This window comes from Copidosoma floridanum, unplaced genomic scaffold, assembly GCF_036245765.1.
Source record: "Copidosoma floridanum isolate Cflo_tuat_1 unplaced genomic scaffold, Cflo_Japanese_pri ptg000028l, whole genome shotgun sequence".
NCBI lineage: Eukaryota > Metazoa > Arthropoda > Insecta > Hymenoptera > Encyrtidae > Copidosoma > Copidosoma floridanum.
The window spans coordinates 2,627,569-2,647,553 of record NW_028321905.1 but is presented as its reverse complement, the minus strand read 5'-3'; the positions used below and the strand labels follow the sequence as shown (position 1 = coordinate 2,647,553).

The following is a 19,985-nucleotide window of genomic DNA, read 5'->3' as shown; positions in this document are numbered from 1 at the left end:
AAGGCCATGGAACATTTAGCAGTCCCTGCTGGCCATGAGAAACGTCTTTGTCCCCCCCCCCCAGAATCCGTGGGGCCTGCGTCAGTCACCCGGGCTTTTACCGGATCGGAACTGCCGGCGGATTCCCTCAGAGAGGTTCCTGCCTGGGGTACTCGTTTTACATCGACGTTTTTCATTTTAGCATCTTTTTAGTGTCGTACTGACTCGCGAAGGCCAGCACTACCCTTTTTTTTTAGAAATAAGTATTTGAAAAGGGTTAAAACCAGGGCAGCAGCCCTCTCTGTTACCAGAGAAAACCGCTACTTGCTCGGGCCGGCTGGGAGTCGCCACTCTCCCTCAGTCCCACCCACGGAGACTGCCCTGGCGTTGAGTAACAAGTGTTAGAAGGGTGTTCGTGTGTAATGTATGTATTTGTTGGTACACAACGGTCATCTTAGCGAGATGAGCGGCAGGTGTACAGTCCCGAGACCGCGCAGACAACCCAACCAAACGGGCTGTTGTAAGGCACTAAGGTGCCGCCATATAGCCTCCTCAGTGGTAGTAAGCCTAGATTAGTCGGCCCACCACGTCTTTTTTGTTCATGAGGCGTATAGCCATATCAGATGTGGTTACCCAGACTTACCCGGGCCTCATCATCCAGCTTCACCCGTTGCCGGGCCCCCAACGCAAGCCCGCAAAAAGGACCCGCCACACGCAACCCAGAACAATCCGTAAGTGTCCCTGTGTTTGTTTAGTGAGAGTGTGTGATGCATGTATCTGAGAAGAATTTTTTAGCCGCCGCTTACTTCTATACGCGACGGGTGCTAGTTTTTGTTGGCCCGCATCAAGCAATGGAGTGCCACCTATGGAAACAGCAAAAAGTGAAGAACAAGGAGCACAAGCAGAGCCGGCCCATTCATCAACACCGATGGAGACATGGGGCACTAGTCCCTCCTCAACATCGCCGCAGATACACACGCCAACGCCACACACGCCCGCCGATCCACGCCCCCGACCACCACCACAGAGAGCCACCCCAGCTGCCCATCGTCACCTCATATTTTAAGAGGATGCTTCTATCCGCCACCCGGGGAAGCGCTCGGTATGGAGAAACTAGCGAAAAACCCCACCCGGGAGTTGTAGTAGTAGTAGTAGTAGTAGTAGTAGTAGTAGTAGTAGCAGTAGTAGTAGTAGTAGTAGTAGCAGTAGTAGTAGTAGCAGTAGTAGTAGCAGTAGTAGTAGCAGCAGCAGCAGCAGCAGCAGCAGCAGCAGTAGTAGTAGTAGTAGTAGTAGTAGTAATGCTAATAATAATAATTATAATAATAAGAATAATAATCTTGATAATAGTATAACGATAGTAATAAATAGTAAGGTGACTAAGCCATATACTTTAATTTGCGTGTGACCAAATTTTTTTTTTGAACAAATTATCAGTAAAAACAAAAGTTCTTATCCTTCTCTTACTATTCACTGTAGAAAAGAGTCTAAGGGTGCATCTGAAAAAGTGTAGAAAGACTCCTTTCAATTCCTGTAGAGTAGAGGTCGTATTAAATGAATGTTAAAAAATCTCTATGTAATTTATTCATTTAACATGAAGGTAGTTTTATCTATTAAATTTATTTTTGTGAAAACATTTTTCGATACATTACTTTCTAATTATCTATAGCTAATTTAATATCATGATATGATATTAATATAATATCATGAGCTAATATTATAATAGCGAATATTCGAATATTTATTTAACATGTTTTTAATGAAATTGGTACCTTTATCCAATTAAATGGATTGTCTTAATCTCAAAAGATTTTAGATTATTTTCTGATAAACTTGAAAATTGAATGAGAATCTGATTGTATCGTAAAGTATTATATCTTTAATCACTTCATAGGCAACGGAGAAAAATACAAACGTCTGTTTGTGAAAGGCATGCCATATTAGAAGGGTGAGTGTGGGAGTTTACAATAGTTTATGCTAAGTATTTTATTCTTTTAAGTATGCGTACTATTACATCAGGTTTCGAGTGATGAGTTTCTTGTAAAGCTATGTGCACAGATTTTATTAAAAATTTAAAATGATTTAATAGACACAGGCAGAAGTAAGAGAAGTAAGAATATAAGTAACCATAGTAGAGAAAAGTGGACAAAAGACGTGGCAGAAAACGTCTTTATCTGGCACCCGATACCCTTTGGTCACCAAGTCATCTGACAATTTTATGGACCTCCTGGAGTTAACTTCTAAAATTAAGGGTCCCTGATTTTACGGACTTACATGAAAATCAAGGTCTAGTTTTGTCATGAAAAGAGCGCTCCATATCACTAATTTTAAAGTAGACTACAAGCCACAGGTCGTTTAGCATGAAATCAACTGCTCCACCTAATTTGTCTATGATTAGTAAATTAGCAATTGGTAATGTATACACGAGTGTGGAGGCTTGTTTGGGAGTAGCAAAGACTAAGATTGTTGCAAGCAAAAGCATTAGGAAAAGAAAAGAGTTGCTGCTTAGTAAGGAGAATCAAGTGGAAATGAAAGATAGTGGCTAGTTGAGAATAAGTAGAGAGATATGTAGGAGAAAGATCGGTGTCTTGCGATACAGCAAGGCATGTAGTCCGCTGAAGTAAAATTTATTACGGCATTACGAAAGGATAGAATGGATGATGCGTATTTTGGTGTGGAAAGTTTAGTATAATTTCAGCGAAAAAAATAACAATAATAATATTAATAATAGTAATAAACGTGTTTTAAATTAAACATTCGATTATTTGTTGATTTACTTCTATAAAATGTTGATTATAATATACTTGTGCTGAGTCCAAAATCTTTTTTGTTGATTTTTTTTAACGTTTGTAAGTTTTTCACGCACGTCAGTTTAGTCATCTTTGTGCAAACACAGGCTTATAATAACAGAGGAAATAACGGTTATTATACATTAATTTCAGGTTTCTTCACCCAAAGCAAGAAAGTGTCTGCTTCATCAATTTTTTTTGAGTCCATGCCGTATAAAGTCAATCCAAAGACAGGACTAATTGATTATGATAAGTTATCGGAAATGGCCAAATTATTCAAACCGAAAGTAATTATTGCTGGGGTTTCATGCTATAGTCGATGTCTCAATTATAACAGATTCAGAGAGATAGCAGATGAAAATAATGCTTATCTTGTAAGTGATATGGCACATATTGCTGGCTTAGTATCTGCTGGAGTAATACCAAGCCCATTTGAATACAGTGATGTAGTTACAACAACTACTCACAAAACGTTAAGGTAACAATATTGATGACATGTAACATAACTTTATGCTTTGAGAATCAGCTATTATTACAATTAAAAAAAAATTAAATGATTTTAAAGGGAAATAGTCTTATAATACACATCTAAAAAAGTTCATGTTTTAAAAAACTTATAATTATAACCTTAATTATTCTAAAGATGTATTCCTAACCTTGTGTTGTAACCTATTAGTAGACCAATTATAATAAAAATATGATAAAAAAAAAAAAAAGACGAATCTCCAGTCTGTACCAAAATATAGATAGGGTAGAGCTGAAGTGTCATAAACTTGAGTATGTTACTGTAAACATTATTTTTAGTCCATGCATAAATTTTTCAGGGTGTTCCTGAATTTTTTAATTTTTTAATATAACCTCTTCAAATTCGAACGTTAATAAATGCAATCTTTTTCGAAAAATTAAATACTTCAGAATTTTTTTTGAGAAAATGCCCTTTTACATCCTGGTCATATCTTTTAGAATGTATTTGATCATTATTTTGACTCTATATTCTATAACTTATGCATCGGTGCCGCATTTACTAAAAATTAAAAAAAAAAAAAAAATTATTCTAAAGAACAAAAACTAGTCAGACCACCCATAAAGCTTGGAAATTAACTTTAGCCAGAAGAAGCTGTAAAAAATACTACTCTGAGCGACCGTTTCGTGGTATCGTATTAATAATAACCTAACAAAGACGTACGCTTTTGTCAAGACTGCCCTGATATTCTGTAAATACACAATTAAATTTTTTGTGATTTTTATGTCAAGTGTGGTACTGCCCTTATTCAACTACTTTTTAAGTATTAAATGTTACTGAAGCAAATTACTTTCAATAATTATGATCGACACTCTCTTACGCGTTATAGCGACATTCCCTTATCGCTGTTATGGTGACCTGAGACCATTCTTTCTGAACCATGAGGTTTATGTGTTCTTTTAATTCTACTACAGTTTACTGCTGCTTAGACCCGTTCTTGTGGGTTTTATTATTTTTTTTATGTTTGCCAATATTTCCATATCTTTATCTTCTTCTTAACTTTGTCTACATCTTAACTTAGATGTCAGGAATGTAAGAATATGGAACATGGCCGTCTTCTGCTCAATCGAGTTCTTCTGCAGAAATGTTTTCAGCCAAGTGTCAAATATAGTATCCCAAGTTGCCCATGATCAACTCCATCTGCTCCATTTTTTAAATTAATAATAACTGAAAAAAAAATATTTTTTACGATTTTTCCATGACATCTCGTTTCAGGTTAATTTACTAATTCTTATACCTAGTGTGAATTTTGTAAATGACTTGATTACCTACAAAATAAGACTTGTTGCAATAGTTTAATTGTTAATCTGCAAATATCTTTTAAGTTGAAAAACCGCATTTTTTGACATTGAACTTTGTAAAGGTAAATGTATGGACAGACTTTAAATTATTAAAATGTATTGCTGTTTCCAATATGAGTAAGTGTACCAAATTTTAGAACAATCGCTATTAAACTTTTTGAGTAGTTAACGATTAAAATTTTTGAAAGGGCTTAGTTGCATAATGCACCACACTTCCTATGGCTGTTCGATTCCGATCAAACCTGGCTGAAAAATTCAGAAAACTATCCAAATTTAATATCCTGTTATAATTATCAAGAAAATGTAATTTTTACAGATTTCATAATTTTTTTTATAGTATTGTGGGTCTTACACAGTCGTGTAAAACTATATTACTGTTTTTAGAATCTGTACAGATAATCCTCGTTTATAGCAGCACAGCTGTATAGCTGAAAAATTTTTCACAAATTAAAAAAAAAAAATGCTCTTAGGATGCATAGTTGCCGAGATTTTTTTTGGTTTTTTTTTTTTAAACATTCGTACGAACGTATTATTATACGTCTCACAGTGTTGATATTAAGGAAGGTTTAAGTCTTATACTTATACTTTCACTAAAAAAATTTATCATATCCATACTGCATAAAATAGTGTAAAATAATAGTTATCAAAGTTTATTATGTGAGAGCCGAGTGCTTCCGCTGCTGTGTAGGGGGTGGAGAAAGATAGTAGAGCTTAGCAAGCTGCTCCGGCCGAACCAAACTCGGGTGCTTCAAACCGCGTGTGCTGGCAAAATCAGGCATATCTTGGCGTCTATAACACTCTCAAAAATCCTTGTGTAATTCATTTGAGGTGGCTTGGTGAAAACTAATCAGTAGTGATCCTTGTTCGATTAAATAAATATTAAAAATGACTTCGCTATGAAGTGATTTTTGTGTGGTTACTTGTATATAATTTTATACGACTGTCTAAAACTCTCATTACCAAAGGAATCGTTATAAAATCCGTAAAAATTAATTGTTTTTAATAATTTCAACGGATTGTTAGTTTTAACAGTTTTCTACATTTTCTAGCTAGGTTTAATCAAAATTGAAGAGCCCCAGGGAGTGTGGTGCATTATGCAACTAAGCTCTTTCAAAAATTTTGATCTTTAATTACTGAAAAAGTTAAAAAGCGATTTTCCTGAAATTTAGTACATTTACTCATATTGGTAATAGCAGTACATTCTGACATTTAAAGTGTGTCCAGACACTTACTTTTACAATGTTTAATGTCGAAAAACACGGTTTTTTAACTTAAAACGCTATTTGCAGATTAACCACTGCACTTAAAGTATTATAAGTCTCATTTTGTAGACAATTGAGTCCTTAACAAAATTAATTCTAGGTATAACAATCGATAAATGCACCTGAATGCATTCGAAAAAAATAATTTTTTTTTCAGTTATTGTTAATTTAAAAAATAGAGTGGATAGAGTTGAGCTTGGCCAACTCTGAATACTATACTTGACACTTAACTAAACCCATTTCTGCAGAAAAACTCGATTTAGCCGAAAAAAGCTCTTGTTGTTTCCAGACGTCTACAACATTTATTTCTTAATCATTCAGCTTTCTTATTTCATACCTAAATGTATAGTTTTAACATTTTTTTTTTTTTAATTGACTACCCTCGAGGTTGGCTTACTTTAACTTCAGATCTTTGGAAGCCTCAAGATTGATGTGCAGTATCTTTCCAAATATTATAAAGAAGTTTGTTTTGACAGCCATCAATTCAAAAGTGGATATCTGAGTGATTAAAAAAAAATCATATGGTTAAAAAAATCATGTAGTACAAAAATTTACTACATTTATTAACATACTGTAAAACTTAACCTTAAAAAAAATTAGTTTCCATAAAATCTGTGAAGAAACGATTATTAAAAAAAAAAAAAACTTTACATTGATATATTTTAAGTTGCTTCAAATCGACTTTCGTGTAAACGTAATGTCTTATTAAATAAATTTAAACCCTAAACGTACTCTTTGAAGCACTAAGCCAAAAAGTTTTAGAATTCATTAAAAAAAATTAGTTTTTTCAAAAGTAAAAAATCAAGTCAAAGTGAGTTTTCAAATGATCAAAAAAAAAAAAAAGATTTCTAATCTCTATGAGATCATGATCTGTAAAATTTTTTTTGCTGAATAAAACTAAAAAAATCGTGAAATATAACTTTTAAAAAATTCGTTTTTAAAAAAACTCATAAAGAAAAAAAAACTTTTAAATAATATTTTTAGTTGCTTATTATTATTTTTCATGAAAACTCACAAGCTTATTCGTAAAATACAACACTTAATTATGTAATTTCCCTTACAAACTCTGAAAATGTATTAAATTCAGTTTTAAAAAAGCGAATTTTTTTAACGACGACAATTTATTGAAGCGCGAGTTTTTAGTCATTGAAATGCAGTAAATATAATTAAAAACGTTTCAAAAATAGCAAGTAAATGTAAAGGAAACAATAATTAAGATGAAGGGCAAGGGCAACGCAGTTCAAAATTTTGTCATTCTTTATGTGGGATATGTAAATTAGTCAAGTAGGGGATTCAGTGATTTTTAGTACTATAAATTTTCTTAATATTGCTGTTGTTGTTAATTCTGTTGACACACTTCTTATTGGACACACAGTAACATAATAATATACTGTTTTATTTTCTTTTAGATTGTCTATTAATTTAAAATAAAAACATTTTTATCTATTGATTTTTGATTAAATTTAAACTTTTTACTTCTAGAAATGAAAATAACAGACCTTTTATATAAGGCATCGCAAAATGTTGAATAATTTTTTTGAGTATTAGCATCAGCTATCTTAATCTTTGGTAACCCTGATTTAATAGATAGAAAGAAATATTGGGCCTGTTTTTTTATTACTGTGACTATAAAAGTAAAGTTTATCTAAATTTTTCATACTTATAACAATGGGTACAGGCAATAATCTATAGTACTTACAGCGTAAAAGGAAAACATGTTCAAAAGCATTTGGTAAAAAACAGAACATGGCTAACGTTAGCAGACAATTTCGCCGTCATGATTCCGTTTAGCTTTTATGGTGTAGTAGGTCCCCTGGTGATATCTGGTTGAAATAATGTTATAAAATGTCTATATTACAGACCAAATATCTAACTTCAAGTAGATTAAAAGATTTTAAGAACTTTTATATGCATACCAAACATAGCGATCATACTTTCAATTTTGATTCGGTACATGTATTGAATCAAGAACCTTTCCATTCTCAAGAATAAGTATCAGAAATGGTTTGATGATGAAACTTAACTCTGGAAATAGATTTCCAGTGACTGATAATTTAAGCACAATTTTTAAATTTTTCATTAAACACTATCTTAAAGTTAAACAATTATTCTTGATCTAATACTTGTACCTGAAACTTTTAAAGTTGCGCTCTTCTGTGCTAATCACTTTTGACTGCGTGTTGTATGTTATTTCTGTAATTGTACCATAGCACTATAAGTATAAAAAAAAAAAAAACTTAAAAATTTTAGCCTATTATTTACAGTGTTATTTAGTGACTTGAAAATTTTTCAACAATTAAATAAGTTGATACACCGATTTTGTAAGAGAATGAATCTCACAAATATTCTATACAGCCACAGTGCTTTGCAGGACCCTCAGGCCGCAAAATAGTCCTGGATGGATTGGACTTTTGTGCCGAACATTGTTTTTCCTATGGAAGGTGCACCCCAATATCAGAAACATGTAAGGTAGGAAAAATAATTTTTCCACGCTGTGTTCCTGTACAATCAGTCTTACGTTTTTTGTTCCGTTTTTTTTCTTGTGTTGTCTTGTCAGTAACTTTTCGTCCTTGTAATTTCTGTCGGCCTTAAAGTACTTAAGCTAACTGTCCGTGTTCTATCGTATTTTTTGGTGTTATGTGTTTTACATAAAATATCATTTTTTCTTCTGTCTCGGCAGCTCCCATTAATAAAACTACAAAATTAGTTGGTTTTAAAGCTTACCTTCATTTTATGACTTTATAGCATCTTCCTCGCGCGGATCGACTTGCTTGAATATTTCTATCCTGTTCAATGCTGAATATATTGCTTGTATGTAAGAATCCTAGCTGCCCCTACTTCTAATATATTGCAGTACCAGTGTCTTTACTTTTTCAGCCTTTTCTTTATACTTCTTTGGTGTTTATATTACCTTTATTTCCTACCTTTTTCTCTTTGTTTCTTTTTGCGCCAGATAATGGCGTTTGAGCGTCCGCTACATTTTCTTCTTGTTTCTGTAGCTTATGTATTTTTTAGCTCTGTACCTTTGCCCCAAACAGTTATACACTTCGTGCTGGGGCTAAGTGTATCGTTTTCTACTCTTTGACAGATTTTTTTATAGTATTTTTTCTCCTGTTTTTATGTGTATTTTTTGCTAATACTAATATTTTTTTTGATGACTTTATAGTAAGCTGGGCAGAAAGAAGATTTTAGCAAAGTAAGACAATGGATTCATTTTTGTAAGAAGTTTTATAATTCAGAATTAGCAATTTACAGACTTAACAAGACGTACCTCGCGTGCGTGATCTACAGTGTGTAGACCAGCTTTGACTGACTACCAGCTCGAACGTATACATTTATAACATAGTTGCGCACGTAGAATGCACAGGTGTATACAACCTCAGAGATAATACTATTTCACTTTTTTCTCAATGACGTAGTTAAATCCAATTTCATACAATTAATTTTGAAATAAATTAACTTTTAACCACAAACTTGATTATAATTGATTATAAATCACGCATTTTTTGCTTTCCTACTTTGAAAATTTGAAGAGTTAATGTTTTAGCATTACTCTGTCGATTCCTGCAAATTTAATTATTTTAATCCATGGTTAATTTCAGAGAAACGTTCTTTACTTCTGACTCATCTTTTTCCACGAAAAGAGAATTTTGAGAAAAAACAAATAGCTTTATTGGAAAGAGCCAATCGAAACCCATCAACTTTTTTTTTTTTTTTTACTTACATTTTTAGCTATCTCCCAGCCATTATGAGCGACTTGAACACAAGGTGTTCGGGCAAATAAAGTTTTACGCGTGCAAGGTGGCCTGCTCTCAGTGGACAAGCCCATATGCAGTACCATGTTTATGGATATTGCTACCAATCTGAAGAGTGGGCCCCTTACAACCATGATAAAACTTCCATCCTGATTACTTATACGGACAAGATTGTATGTACATTGTGCCCCTAGGTATTACAAGCACAGAATCTTTCTGATGATCTACCTGTGTACATGGTAATGGCATTAGCTTAATAATTCCTTGGACACTATTCTTTTATAATAAATTTTTTAGTATCTCTATTGAACAAACCTTTTCCAGTACTTTTGCTAGATAATAAATCGAAGTTTTAAATATCTGGCACTGAAAATCTATAATACTGTCATATTGTCGAACTTATTCTTCGAGCCGATCAACAAAATTGGATGTTGAATCCTGTTCAAAGTTAAGCTTCATATTAATAGGTTTCTGTCTAATTAAAATCAGGGTAACGTTTGTCTCTATTTTTTAAGTTTCCCATAATTTTTAAATTATTTTTTTTAGACTTTTAAGATGCCTGAATTTTTTGTAATCACTTGATTCGATAAAATTTAAAAAAAAATCACGAACTTTTAACTTATTTGTCTTTTTTAACATTGGATCAATAGTTGCAGAACTCAAGTTCGGTTCGATCACGTGCAGTCTATCCAAGAATCCTAGTTAGATTGTAAATAAATATATCTTTCACGTTTTTATGAATTAGTTTTACTAATTTTTAAATTTTATCAGTATCATTAATATTAAGGATATTCGTAGAGCTGTCAAAACTCTTAAAGTTCAACGATCCACTCATTATATTCTCATCTCTGTTTTCACCCAATTTCTTATGGCAAATGGTTTTAATCCAATGACAGTTGGGATGAATAAATAGCATCTGCGATCTCTTGCTTGATTTTTCTTCCCTGTTCCTCGATTCTTTCAAATGATCTGTCCAAGCCAGCACGAGTTCCATACATTCGTTCTTCGAACTTTGGAACCATGTCTTCGGGTTTATGCATGGCTGTATGATAACCCTCTCTGAGTTCGCGTAACTGCACATTCATGTGTTTCTCAACACAGTCAGCCTGTTGTTCATACATGTCCAAGGCTTTGTTAGCGTTGTCAATGAACGTCTTATGATCTATCTGATATTCATATATTTTTATCTTGTCCATAGTCATGATTATAAAAGCGTCTAGGCAGGTCGAGACTCTATCTATTGGAGAAAAGGAAACTTTACCTGTGGTATTAAGAGTATTTATATTTAAAATGACAGCAATTGACTTAATGTTAGATAATGATTTAATATCCGAGCGAATAAGCGAACCTTTCTCGTAAGCGGAAGCGTAGAAACAGGTAATGTAACGAAGTTTTATAACCTCTTCACTTATAATACGTAGATAGCCGTAACTAAGATTTCTTAATTTTACAGCAATAGCCTCAAAACTGCAATCTCCTGCGCTTGCAAACATAAAATCTTCATGGATCTTATAAACTTCATTGAACTTGAAATATTCGTTAATCGTGCTAACTTTATCGATCTGTCTAGGCGAGACACGTTTTTTTGAGGCTGACACACTAAATTTGTTCAACCGCTTTATTGAAAAAGATTGGTATACCTGTACATCTTTTTGCATCTCTAATCACGCTCGTTACAACACCAAATTCCTTACCCGTCATTTCTGGTTTCACTCCTAAAACATCGTAAATCGATGCTGTAATAAAAAAAAAGAATTTAGGAATTTAAATCCTCACTGGCCAATAAAACTTATCATGGCATCCAACCGAGATAAAGAACATGCATAACAAAACATGAACACCATTTCGAGTCAGACACAGTCAAACATGAACACCATGACTGAATACGCGTGTGGATGCACGAGCTTCCGGAAACGGACCATAAATTGCGTAGAATTTTATTGAGTTTATTTTCAACAAATTAATTAATGTTAATCTGAAACTAATGATTTATAAAAAAAGGACATCTGTACATACCACATATATACAAGCACATCTATACATACTTCTATACGTATCTTCACAAACATACAAGTATCAAGTGAAATAACGTGTTCTTTTTATATTGAACACTGCAGTTCAGAATTGAAATAACATCACGAAGAGATTATCGTTTACCATCAGTTGAACGCAAACCAAAGGAAAGTTAATTGTAAAAACCTATAGTTTATATATTGCACTGTACCGCTTTTATACAGTGCACTGTACTGCAACGGTTTGGGTTGTAAGCTGTAAAATATCTCATCTTTGTTATGTCTCTCATCTTTGTAATATCGGCAACCTGATCTTGTTGTGGCATACTTAAGTTCAAATGCTCATTAGAAAATTTTGTAAATATGTTAAAACTGTTTTTGTCTAGAAGTAAAACAAGAAAGTAAGTACTTGCAGTCTTATAAAAAATGTACACAAGTTCACTAATCTAGCTATGTACCTCCTAAGATCGTTTGTTCGTATTTATAGTTTCAGTTATAAATGCAGCAGCAAAAATGGCTACCATACTATTTACACCACAACTGTCGCGTGCAGCTGGCCAAGTGTGTACGTGATGACCTGCTTGTGCAAGCTTATATTGTTAAAAATAAACAAGCCTGGGACAATAAATATTTGAAAACGTATCTTCAATAATAGACTTGGATTTACTATAATTAAAATTTAATATCGAACATGAGGCGTCTTGCCTCAGAAGTGGTAACCTATTTATTAAACCAATAAATCATCTACAAAGATAATTACATAAATTGAATTATATCCATTATGTATATAACAAGGACAATATACAATCATTCTTGCTTCTTTGAAAGTTCAAACTTTTCAAGTATGTAATCAAACACTCATATCACGCTCTAGGGCTCTCTCTCAAATCATACAATGCTTTTTTTAACATGCGTACTCTGCTCGTTTCAACATTATAACCGTCGGGTTGTTGATCATACACTTCAGATTTTAAATTCTCATTCAAAAAAGCTGATTCCACATCCATTTGATTAATATATAGATTATTTCGTAAATAATCAGCAAATAAAATTTTAAGAGTTTGTGTTTTTGCTGCAGGTGATTATATGTCATCAATTTTTACCTGTTGTTGAAAACCTCTTACAACTAATCTAGCTTCGTATCTATTGTCTAATTTTTTGGTATAAATCCATTTTAAATCAATTTTTTTCTTATTTTCTGATCTATCTACTAATTTATAAGTTTTATTTTCAATAATGCAATTTATTTTCTTGTGCACAGCTTCTTTCCATTTTACAGACTCGTCATCATTTATCGCTTCATTATAATTTTGTGGAGTGTTCGCACCAACATAATACGTAAATACATGTTGCATCATTTTCTGGTTTATATCTTTCTGGCTCTTTACATGTTTTACTAGACCTTCTTATTGGACCATTATTTTTGTTTGTAGTTTCATTACTCTTTATAGTTTTAATTTATTTTTTAGTTTTGAATGTCAAAAACCGTATTATTATCGCTACTATCATTATAATGATTTTCTTTATTGTAAAAATTTGCATTCTCTTCGCTATTAAAAACTTATAATTTAACATCTTCTTCTACAATATCAGCTTGTCATGTAATTACAATTCATTTTTAAAACGAACTCTATAACCGACACTTTCATACCCCACTAATATTTTTAGTTTTGCCTTTTTATACCATTTATACTTTTGTTTAACCTCCAGCATTTTTACTAATATTTTACTTTTATACAATTTCATATTATTTAAGTTTGGCTTAACTCCCATCATAATTTTAAATGAAGTTTTCCTTTCAAAAGTGTTTGCTAAGGTTCTGTTTTTTAAGTCAACTGGCGTTTTTGCTACTTCTGGCCAAAACTTAATATCTAACTTTGCGTCAGATAACAGACACTTCGCTGCATCCATTACTGATCGATTGTATCTTTCTGCAGTTCCATTTAACTCATGCGCATATGGAAAGCATGCATCTATCATTATACCTCTATGCTTTGAAAATTCATGAATACTTTCGTTTACGAATTGTTTTCCATCTATCAAGTTTTCTAATTTATTTATTAAATCTACTAAACATTCATTCATTTTTAAACTTTATTATATGGGTCATTGTAAAAAAAAATGGGCGATGAAAGAGTCATTTTGACCCCGGATAAAATTAGTCTTATCATCACTTTTTGTGGTTCTATCATGATTTGTAAGGTAAAAACTAAGAGAAAAAAGTAGTGGCACCTCCTACATACGTAAGCATCTCTGAATACGTACAAATTTCAGATTTTTGGTAGTTACAGTAACAGTGAACTTTTTCAGAGTTGAGATAATTTTGATGTTTTTCAGAATTTTCTTCAAGTTTATTGCGCTTCTTTTTTACTTTGTCTCTATTTTTGGCTAATTTTATATTTTTTTCTGTGAAATTTTTTTTTTTCATCTCTTCTATCAGTTTAATGTTTTACTTTTTTTACTTTCGCTTTTATTTCGTTATTAACTTTGAAATTCTTCAATTTTACGAAACTTTGTATACTTTTTTCTCAAAACAGGGGCCATTCTAAATCTCTATGTTCGTTACCTACGCTAAAAAATAGATGAGTTTAAATAATTAACAGTAAAATTCATTTTTCGGGGTTACGGTAATGACAGTTAAGGTAATAACAAATCGTGTAAAAAAATGGATTTCTAAACTAAAAAATTTAAAAAAAAATATTTTCCACGTATTTATAACTTGTACTTATTATCTAGTTCGAGTTCTTACCACTTAAAATATGTATATACACGTTAAGATCCAGCTGGTTGCGGTAATGATCGATTTCATTATTTTTTCAAGTGCACGGAAAAAAAGACTCGCAAAATAGAGTTTGTCAATTTTTCAACCGCCTTGCACGGTTGTCAGCATAGTCCATACAAATAAAAATAGATAACATCAGTTACGACCCCACTGAAGTCGAAAAAGCGATTGTACTGCAAGAATTTGTGCAAGAAGTTTGAAATTGACAAAATAGAGAGAGACACTTCGATAGACGATATGTACTACGAAAAATTGTTTAAGAATATTTTTCCCTTACAGTTAAGTAGTTATTTAACTTAACTTCAAGATATCTTGGTTTAAAAAATTGAAAAAATCGAAATTTTCTCTTAATAAAAGTAGAAAATGTGAAATTCTCATCCGAGACAGGTTACGGTAAAGACATTTTTACACTATATTCTTTGTTTAAGCTTGCGAATCATATCTGGTTCGGGATTTTTCGTATAAATACAAAAAAACACAACTACTTTTAATACAATTCTCGTGTATAGACATTATTTTAACAATTCAACTGTTTGTAAAGAGCAAGGACATAAAAAGCCCAAGTTTTTTTACAATGACCCATAAATGCTTTGGAAATTTTACTATAATCATTGACAGTAATTTTTAAAAATTTATCTCCATCATAACTATCTCTATGAGGCCTATTTAAATCCACTTGCAAGATTTCTAATATATCATTTTCTCTGCGTCTTTTATTATAAGATTAAAATCATGCATTTTATTTTGAATACATGTGCCACATTTTAAATAATCATTTTTTAAATTATTACGCAAACGTTCAACTAACTTTTCTTTACAAAAAATATTTTAATAATCAAAATTAGCATGGCGTAGCATTCTATGATATTTTTCCTTTTGACTCATATTACATGTTACATCGTATGTCTGTTTGTTATCTTCTATGCTAAAAACCTTGTATATTTCATTCATTTTATATGCTGTTGTAAGCTATTCAATCTTTTTGTTCAATATTTTTGCAATATTGTTTTGAATAATAATTGTACTATGATTTGTTATTTTACCAACTCTCATTAGATTTTATATTAATGATTTCAACATAGTAAACGTTTTTTATATCGACTTCTTTATTTTTATTATTTAGTTTGAATAATAGATTTACATTATCTATTTTAGTGGCTTTAAAACTTTTTCCATCGCCTATTTTAACATTGATTGGATTTTGTACATTTATTTGGAAAAATAATTCAAGTTATTAATAATATGATCAATACAACCAGTATTAAAAATTCATTTAATTTCATTACTACTATTATTTGCTTCGTAATCGGTAATATTTTGATTTTTATTAATACTTTCATTGTTATCTAAAATTGTACAAAATAAGTCTTTATTAGTACTTTAATTTTCGCAATTGTTTCTATTATAATAAGCACTGTTATCTCGATAGTGTTGTTGTTGCCAATGTTGATTCAACCACTGTTGATATCCTCTACGACCCCGCTGTGCTCTGCCATGGCCTCTGTTGTTGTGAAAGTTTTGCTGTTCTGGGTTACCGAACTGACCTCGTCCACCTCCTCGCTGTCAATTACTTTTTCCTCTGATTACATTTGAACCACCAGTCCACGATCCTCTTAATGTGTTTTGTCGTTGATTATAGTTGTTATTATAACATTGATTTTGAAAATGTCTTGGTTTACCACACTTATAACAGTTCTTATGTTTTTTTTTTTCCTTTTTAAACAAACTCGAATTTCCACTATTATATTTATTTTTGTATGTTTGATCTTTTATTTCGTACATTTTAATTTTGTTTTAACTATATCTAACTGGTCCTCTTTTTTTAAAACGTCTATTAAATCACCAATATGTTATACCGTAGGAGGTAATCTTCTTAATAAATTATTAACCTTTTCTTTTTTATTAACCATTGTTCCAGCATTTTTCAATTTAACTATTATTTTTTCATATTCACTAAAAAAATTACTAGATTTTTCAAAATCACTTTATTTGATTTTATCTAATTTACTTCCTACACTCATTTGCAATGCTGTTCATTCTTTTAAGTATTACTTATCTAAATTTTTAATAATCTTATCCGAGCTTGTTTTCTCATGCATCAATTTAAATTGATCTACAGTCAATGCACTACATACGTAATTCATCGCCAGGACAAAAAGAAAACAATGGCAAGAAACCAGTGGACAGGGGGTGCTTGGGTACCCAACTAAGAAGTTATACTTCTATATAATTATAGTACAAACAATATAATTTTGAGTATAAAAATACTTTCTATGAAACAATATTGTGTACGAAGGTGGTGCAGTTATCGTAGGAATGAGTATACTTACATTGGTTGGGTATGATTTTTATTAATATCAAATAAGTTAACGATTGTAAACAATATATTACGGAACAAGACAAGGAAAATAATGTATAGGCTGGCCAATACAAGACTGTGAGCTTTTATCGAATCTTCCGGTGATTTCAAAACAATTCCCTACTGCCTACAGTTATTCCTCGTCCATTTTTTATACCCAAAAAATAATTGTATACAGAAATTTAAGAAAAACCATCCTGTCGTATAGCTTTCGTCAATAGGGTAGTATTACATGCCAGTAAATGTCCCTGCAGGACGTTCATCACGCATAGGTTTTTTGACAGATATTATTCAAACGTCAAACGTTTATTGAAGTAGCATAAAAAATACCGACAAAAATTGCAGATCGTTTGACTGTACCATTATTTTATACATGATACATTTAAAAAATCAATATTGAACGTGTAAGCTTATGAAAAATTCACCTTAAATGGCATTTACATGATTTGTAGGAATCTCCGAGAATCTCCCAATTTTTTGGGTACAAAAAATTACTTTTAGATAAACCTATCGAATTTTCAAATAGACCCACAAGTTAATTTTCAAATAAGTTGAGAAAGACAGGATGAAGTGCGCGTAGAAGCATGTATGTAAGTACATCCATATGAGAAAAACAATTGCTAGCTTTACTGCACACATTAGCGTTCCTCTAACTTCTCTGAACTTTTTCCCCAGTAACTATATGAAGAACGTCCTTAAGTCAAAAAATTACTTTAATCACGAATGGAAAACCTGTAAAAGAATAAAACACAATAATAATTATTTATTGTATTTGTATGGTACGAAAAAACTTTTTTTTTTTTTTTTAATTTAATAAATACTGACACCAATGGCTGTTGCTGTTAAAAACTGTAATTTATTCCCCTGACGACGTTTCTCTCCTCTTTGGGAAGGAGCCTTTTTAAGTCCTAAGTATAAGTAATAAATATACAATGCGAGTAATTACAAGAGGTATCACTAATATAGTCATCACATCTGAGTAAACGAATATAGTAAACATGTAAGGAATATGTATAAAATATTTATAAAATAACAATATAGAAAACTTACAAATACGTTTTTCTGTTTGAAAAATCAAACACGTCTATACCCAACGAGGGCATACGTCAGATGCTTAACAATACATGAAGTTTGATAATACAGAGTATATAGGACGGAACAAGATATTGTCAAACATCACAGAGTATATGGGATGAAACAAAACACGCGAAAATATGATTTACAAAGAGCTACATAGTTTGGTTTGCTAGTATATATCAGTGCCCTCCAGTGAATTTGGAAATTCAAAGTGATCAGTGATCCGTTGGGGGCGATTGTCAGTCGACAGCACGACAGGTGACGAGTAAGTCAACCAAACTTACGAATTCTCGCGTACCTGCGCCTGATGAGGCTGACGCATATTGTCAGCGAAACGTTGCGCATCAATAAATCAACGCAGAAAATTTAAATACACTTTACTTGTATTTATTTATTGTCTTACATTTCGCCCCCAACGGATCACTGATCACTTTGAATTTCCAGCTACATAGTTTGTTTAAGGAACGAAGCTATTATTTTATTTTAGTAGTAAATGGATGTATCTTTTAAAAACTTTATTCAAATTATCACAGTCTAAAATTCTATTAATATTGTCTGTCTTTTTAATAAAAACCATTTCAGACAGTAATCTTTTATACTAGTTTTGTTCCTTATCGACAATTTAAATTTCATTTTCATTTAAATCAAAAGAGTGCCCTGTGTCAAGCTGGTGCTGGTATAAAGCTGACTTCTCACGTTTGTGTTTTACATCACTTGCATGCTCATTTATTCTAATGCCAAGTCTCCTAAGAGTCTGGCCAATATAACAGTAGATACAGTCAGAGCAATCTATTTTATAAACAACATTCGGAATATCAAGCTTTTTTATTGGATCCTTGCCGAACATATTATTGAAAGGCAATTTGTTATGAATCTAAAAAATAACTTTGATAAAATGTTTAGCACAGAACTTCTTCAACCTATAATCCAACTTACGGTTGAAGGGCAAAACCAATAAGCCAAATACTTGAACAGGATCTTTGATATTATTTTTATTATTAATATTTGGTCCAGATCTTAAAAAACATAATCTTTTTTTGATACAACGTTCGATAAACTGTGGAGGGTAATTGTTTGCTAATAATACTGTAAAAATGTATTTAAAATTGTTAGAAAAATATTGAGGTAAAGAAAGTTTAAAATTTTTATCTACCAAATGAGTAACTATAGATTTTTTCTGTGAAATTGAACAATGTGAGTAATAATTAAGATAAGAACCAGAATGGGTGTTTTTTCGGTACCAGTTGGTTGAAATAGAAAAATCGTTATTAACCACCACAGTCATATCTAAGAAATTGATAATATTGTTCTTAGACTTCTTAATTTTGAACTTTAAAAATCCACCTAGGTTATTAAAAACATTCAAAACATAATCAATCTGATCAACGGGAACACACAGTAAAATATCGTCAACATAGCAAAAATACACAGGAACATTAAACGGACACGAGTTAAGACAAGCAGTCTCAAGATCTCTCATAACTAAATCTGCAAGGACAGGACTGATGGGACTGCCCATAGCAGACCCCATCCTTTGCAAGTAAAACTTATTATTGAATTGGAAATAATTACTATTCATAATGAATTCTATGACTTTCAAAAAATCTGATAATGATAAGTTAATCTTATCATGTAACTGGTGCCAAAATTTTTCTATAGCTATTTTTACTGCATCAAAACATACATTATTAAAAAGGGCAGTGACATCTAAACTAATAAAAGTATATCCAAGAGGGACGATAAAATTATTGAGAGAATCTTTCAACTGCAAACTATTTATCAGATTATGAAATTATGGATTATGTAAAGGAAACCGGAAGTACATCATGGGGGACGAGGTGAAGGAGGAGAATCAAGCAAAATCCACTTCCGTCACACTTTTTCTCAAGTTCAAAATCTGTAATTGTTGAATTACCCTCGCGCATAACGCGCCTACAGAAGTATAGCTTAAAAAAGTTCTTAGACAGAGATATATTTATTGAAAATGATAAGACGAGAAAGGAAAACATGGAACAGAAAGAGGCAGTGAAAATATACAAGTCTTGTCTTCTTTTGTTTCGCTTCCGACTACTTTTAATGTATACAGCACATTTTTCAAAATTTAAAAAAAATCTTCTTCTCACGTAGTCTCTGTATTCCTTTTTTAACT

General features: G+C 31.8%; 1 protein-coding gene across 3 annotated transcripts in view; it reads left to right on the top strand.

The window, feature by feature from the left end:
• Shmt (serine hydroxymethyl transferase) overlaps positions 1–19,985 on the top strand; it is a 170,740-nt gene that overhangs the window by 123,325 nt on the left and 27,430 nt on the right. For all 3 annotated transcript variants that reach the window (XM_089595803.1, XM_089595804.1, XM_089595802.1), the window contains exon 4: positions 2,919–3,243. In XM_089595803.1, the coding sequence (XP_089451929.1) occupies positions 2,919–3,243 (325 nt within the window). The remainder of the gene's footprint in view (positions 1–2,918; positions 3,244–19,985) is intronic.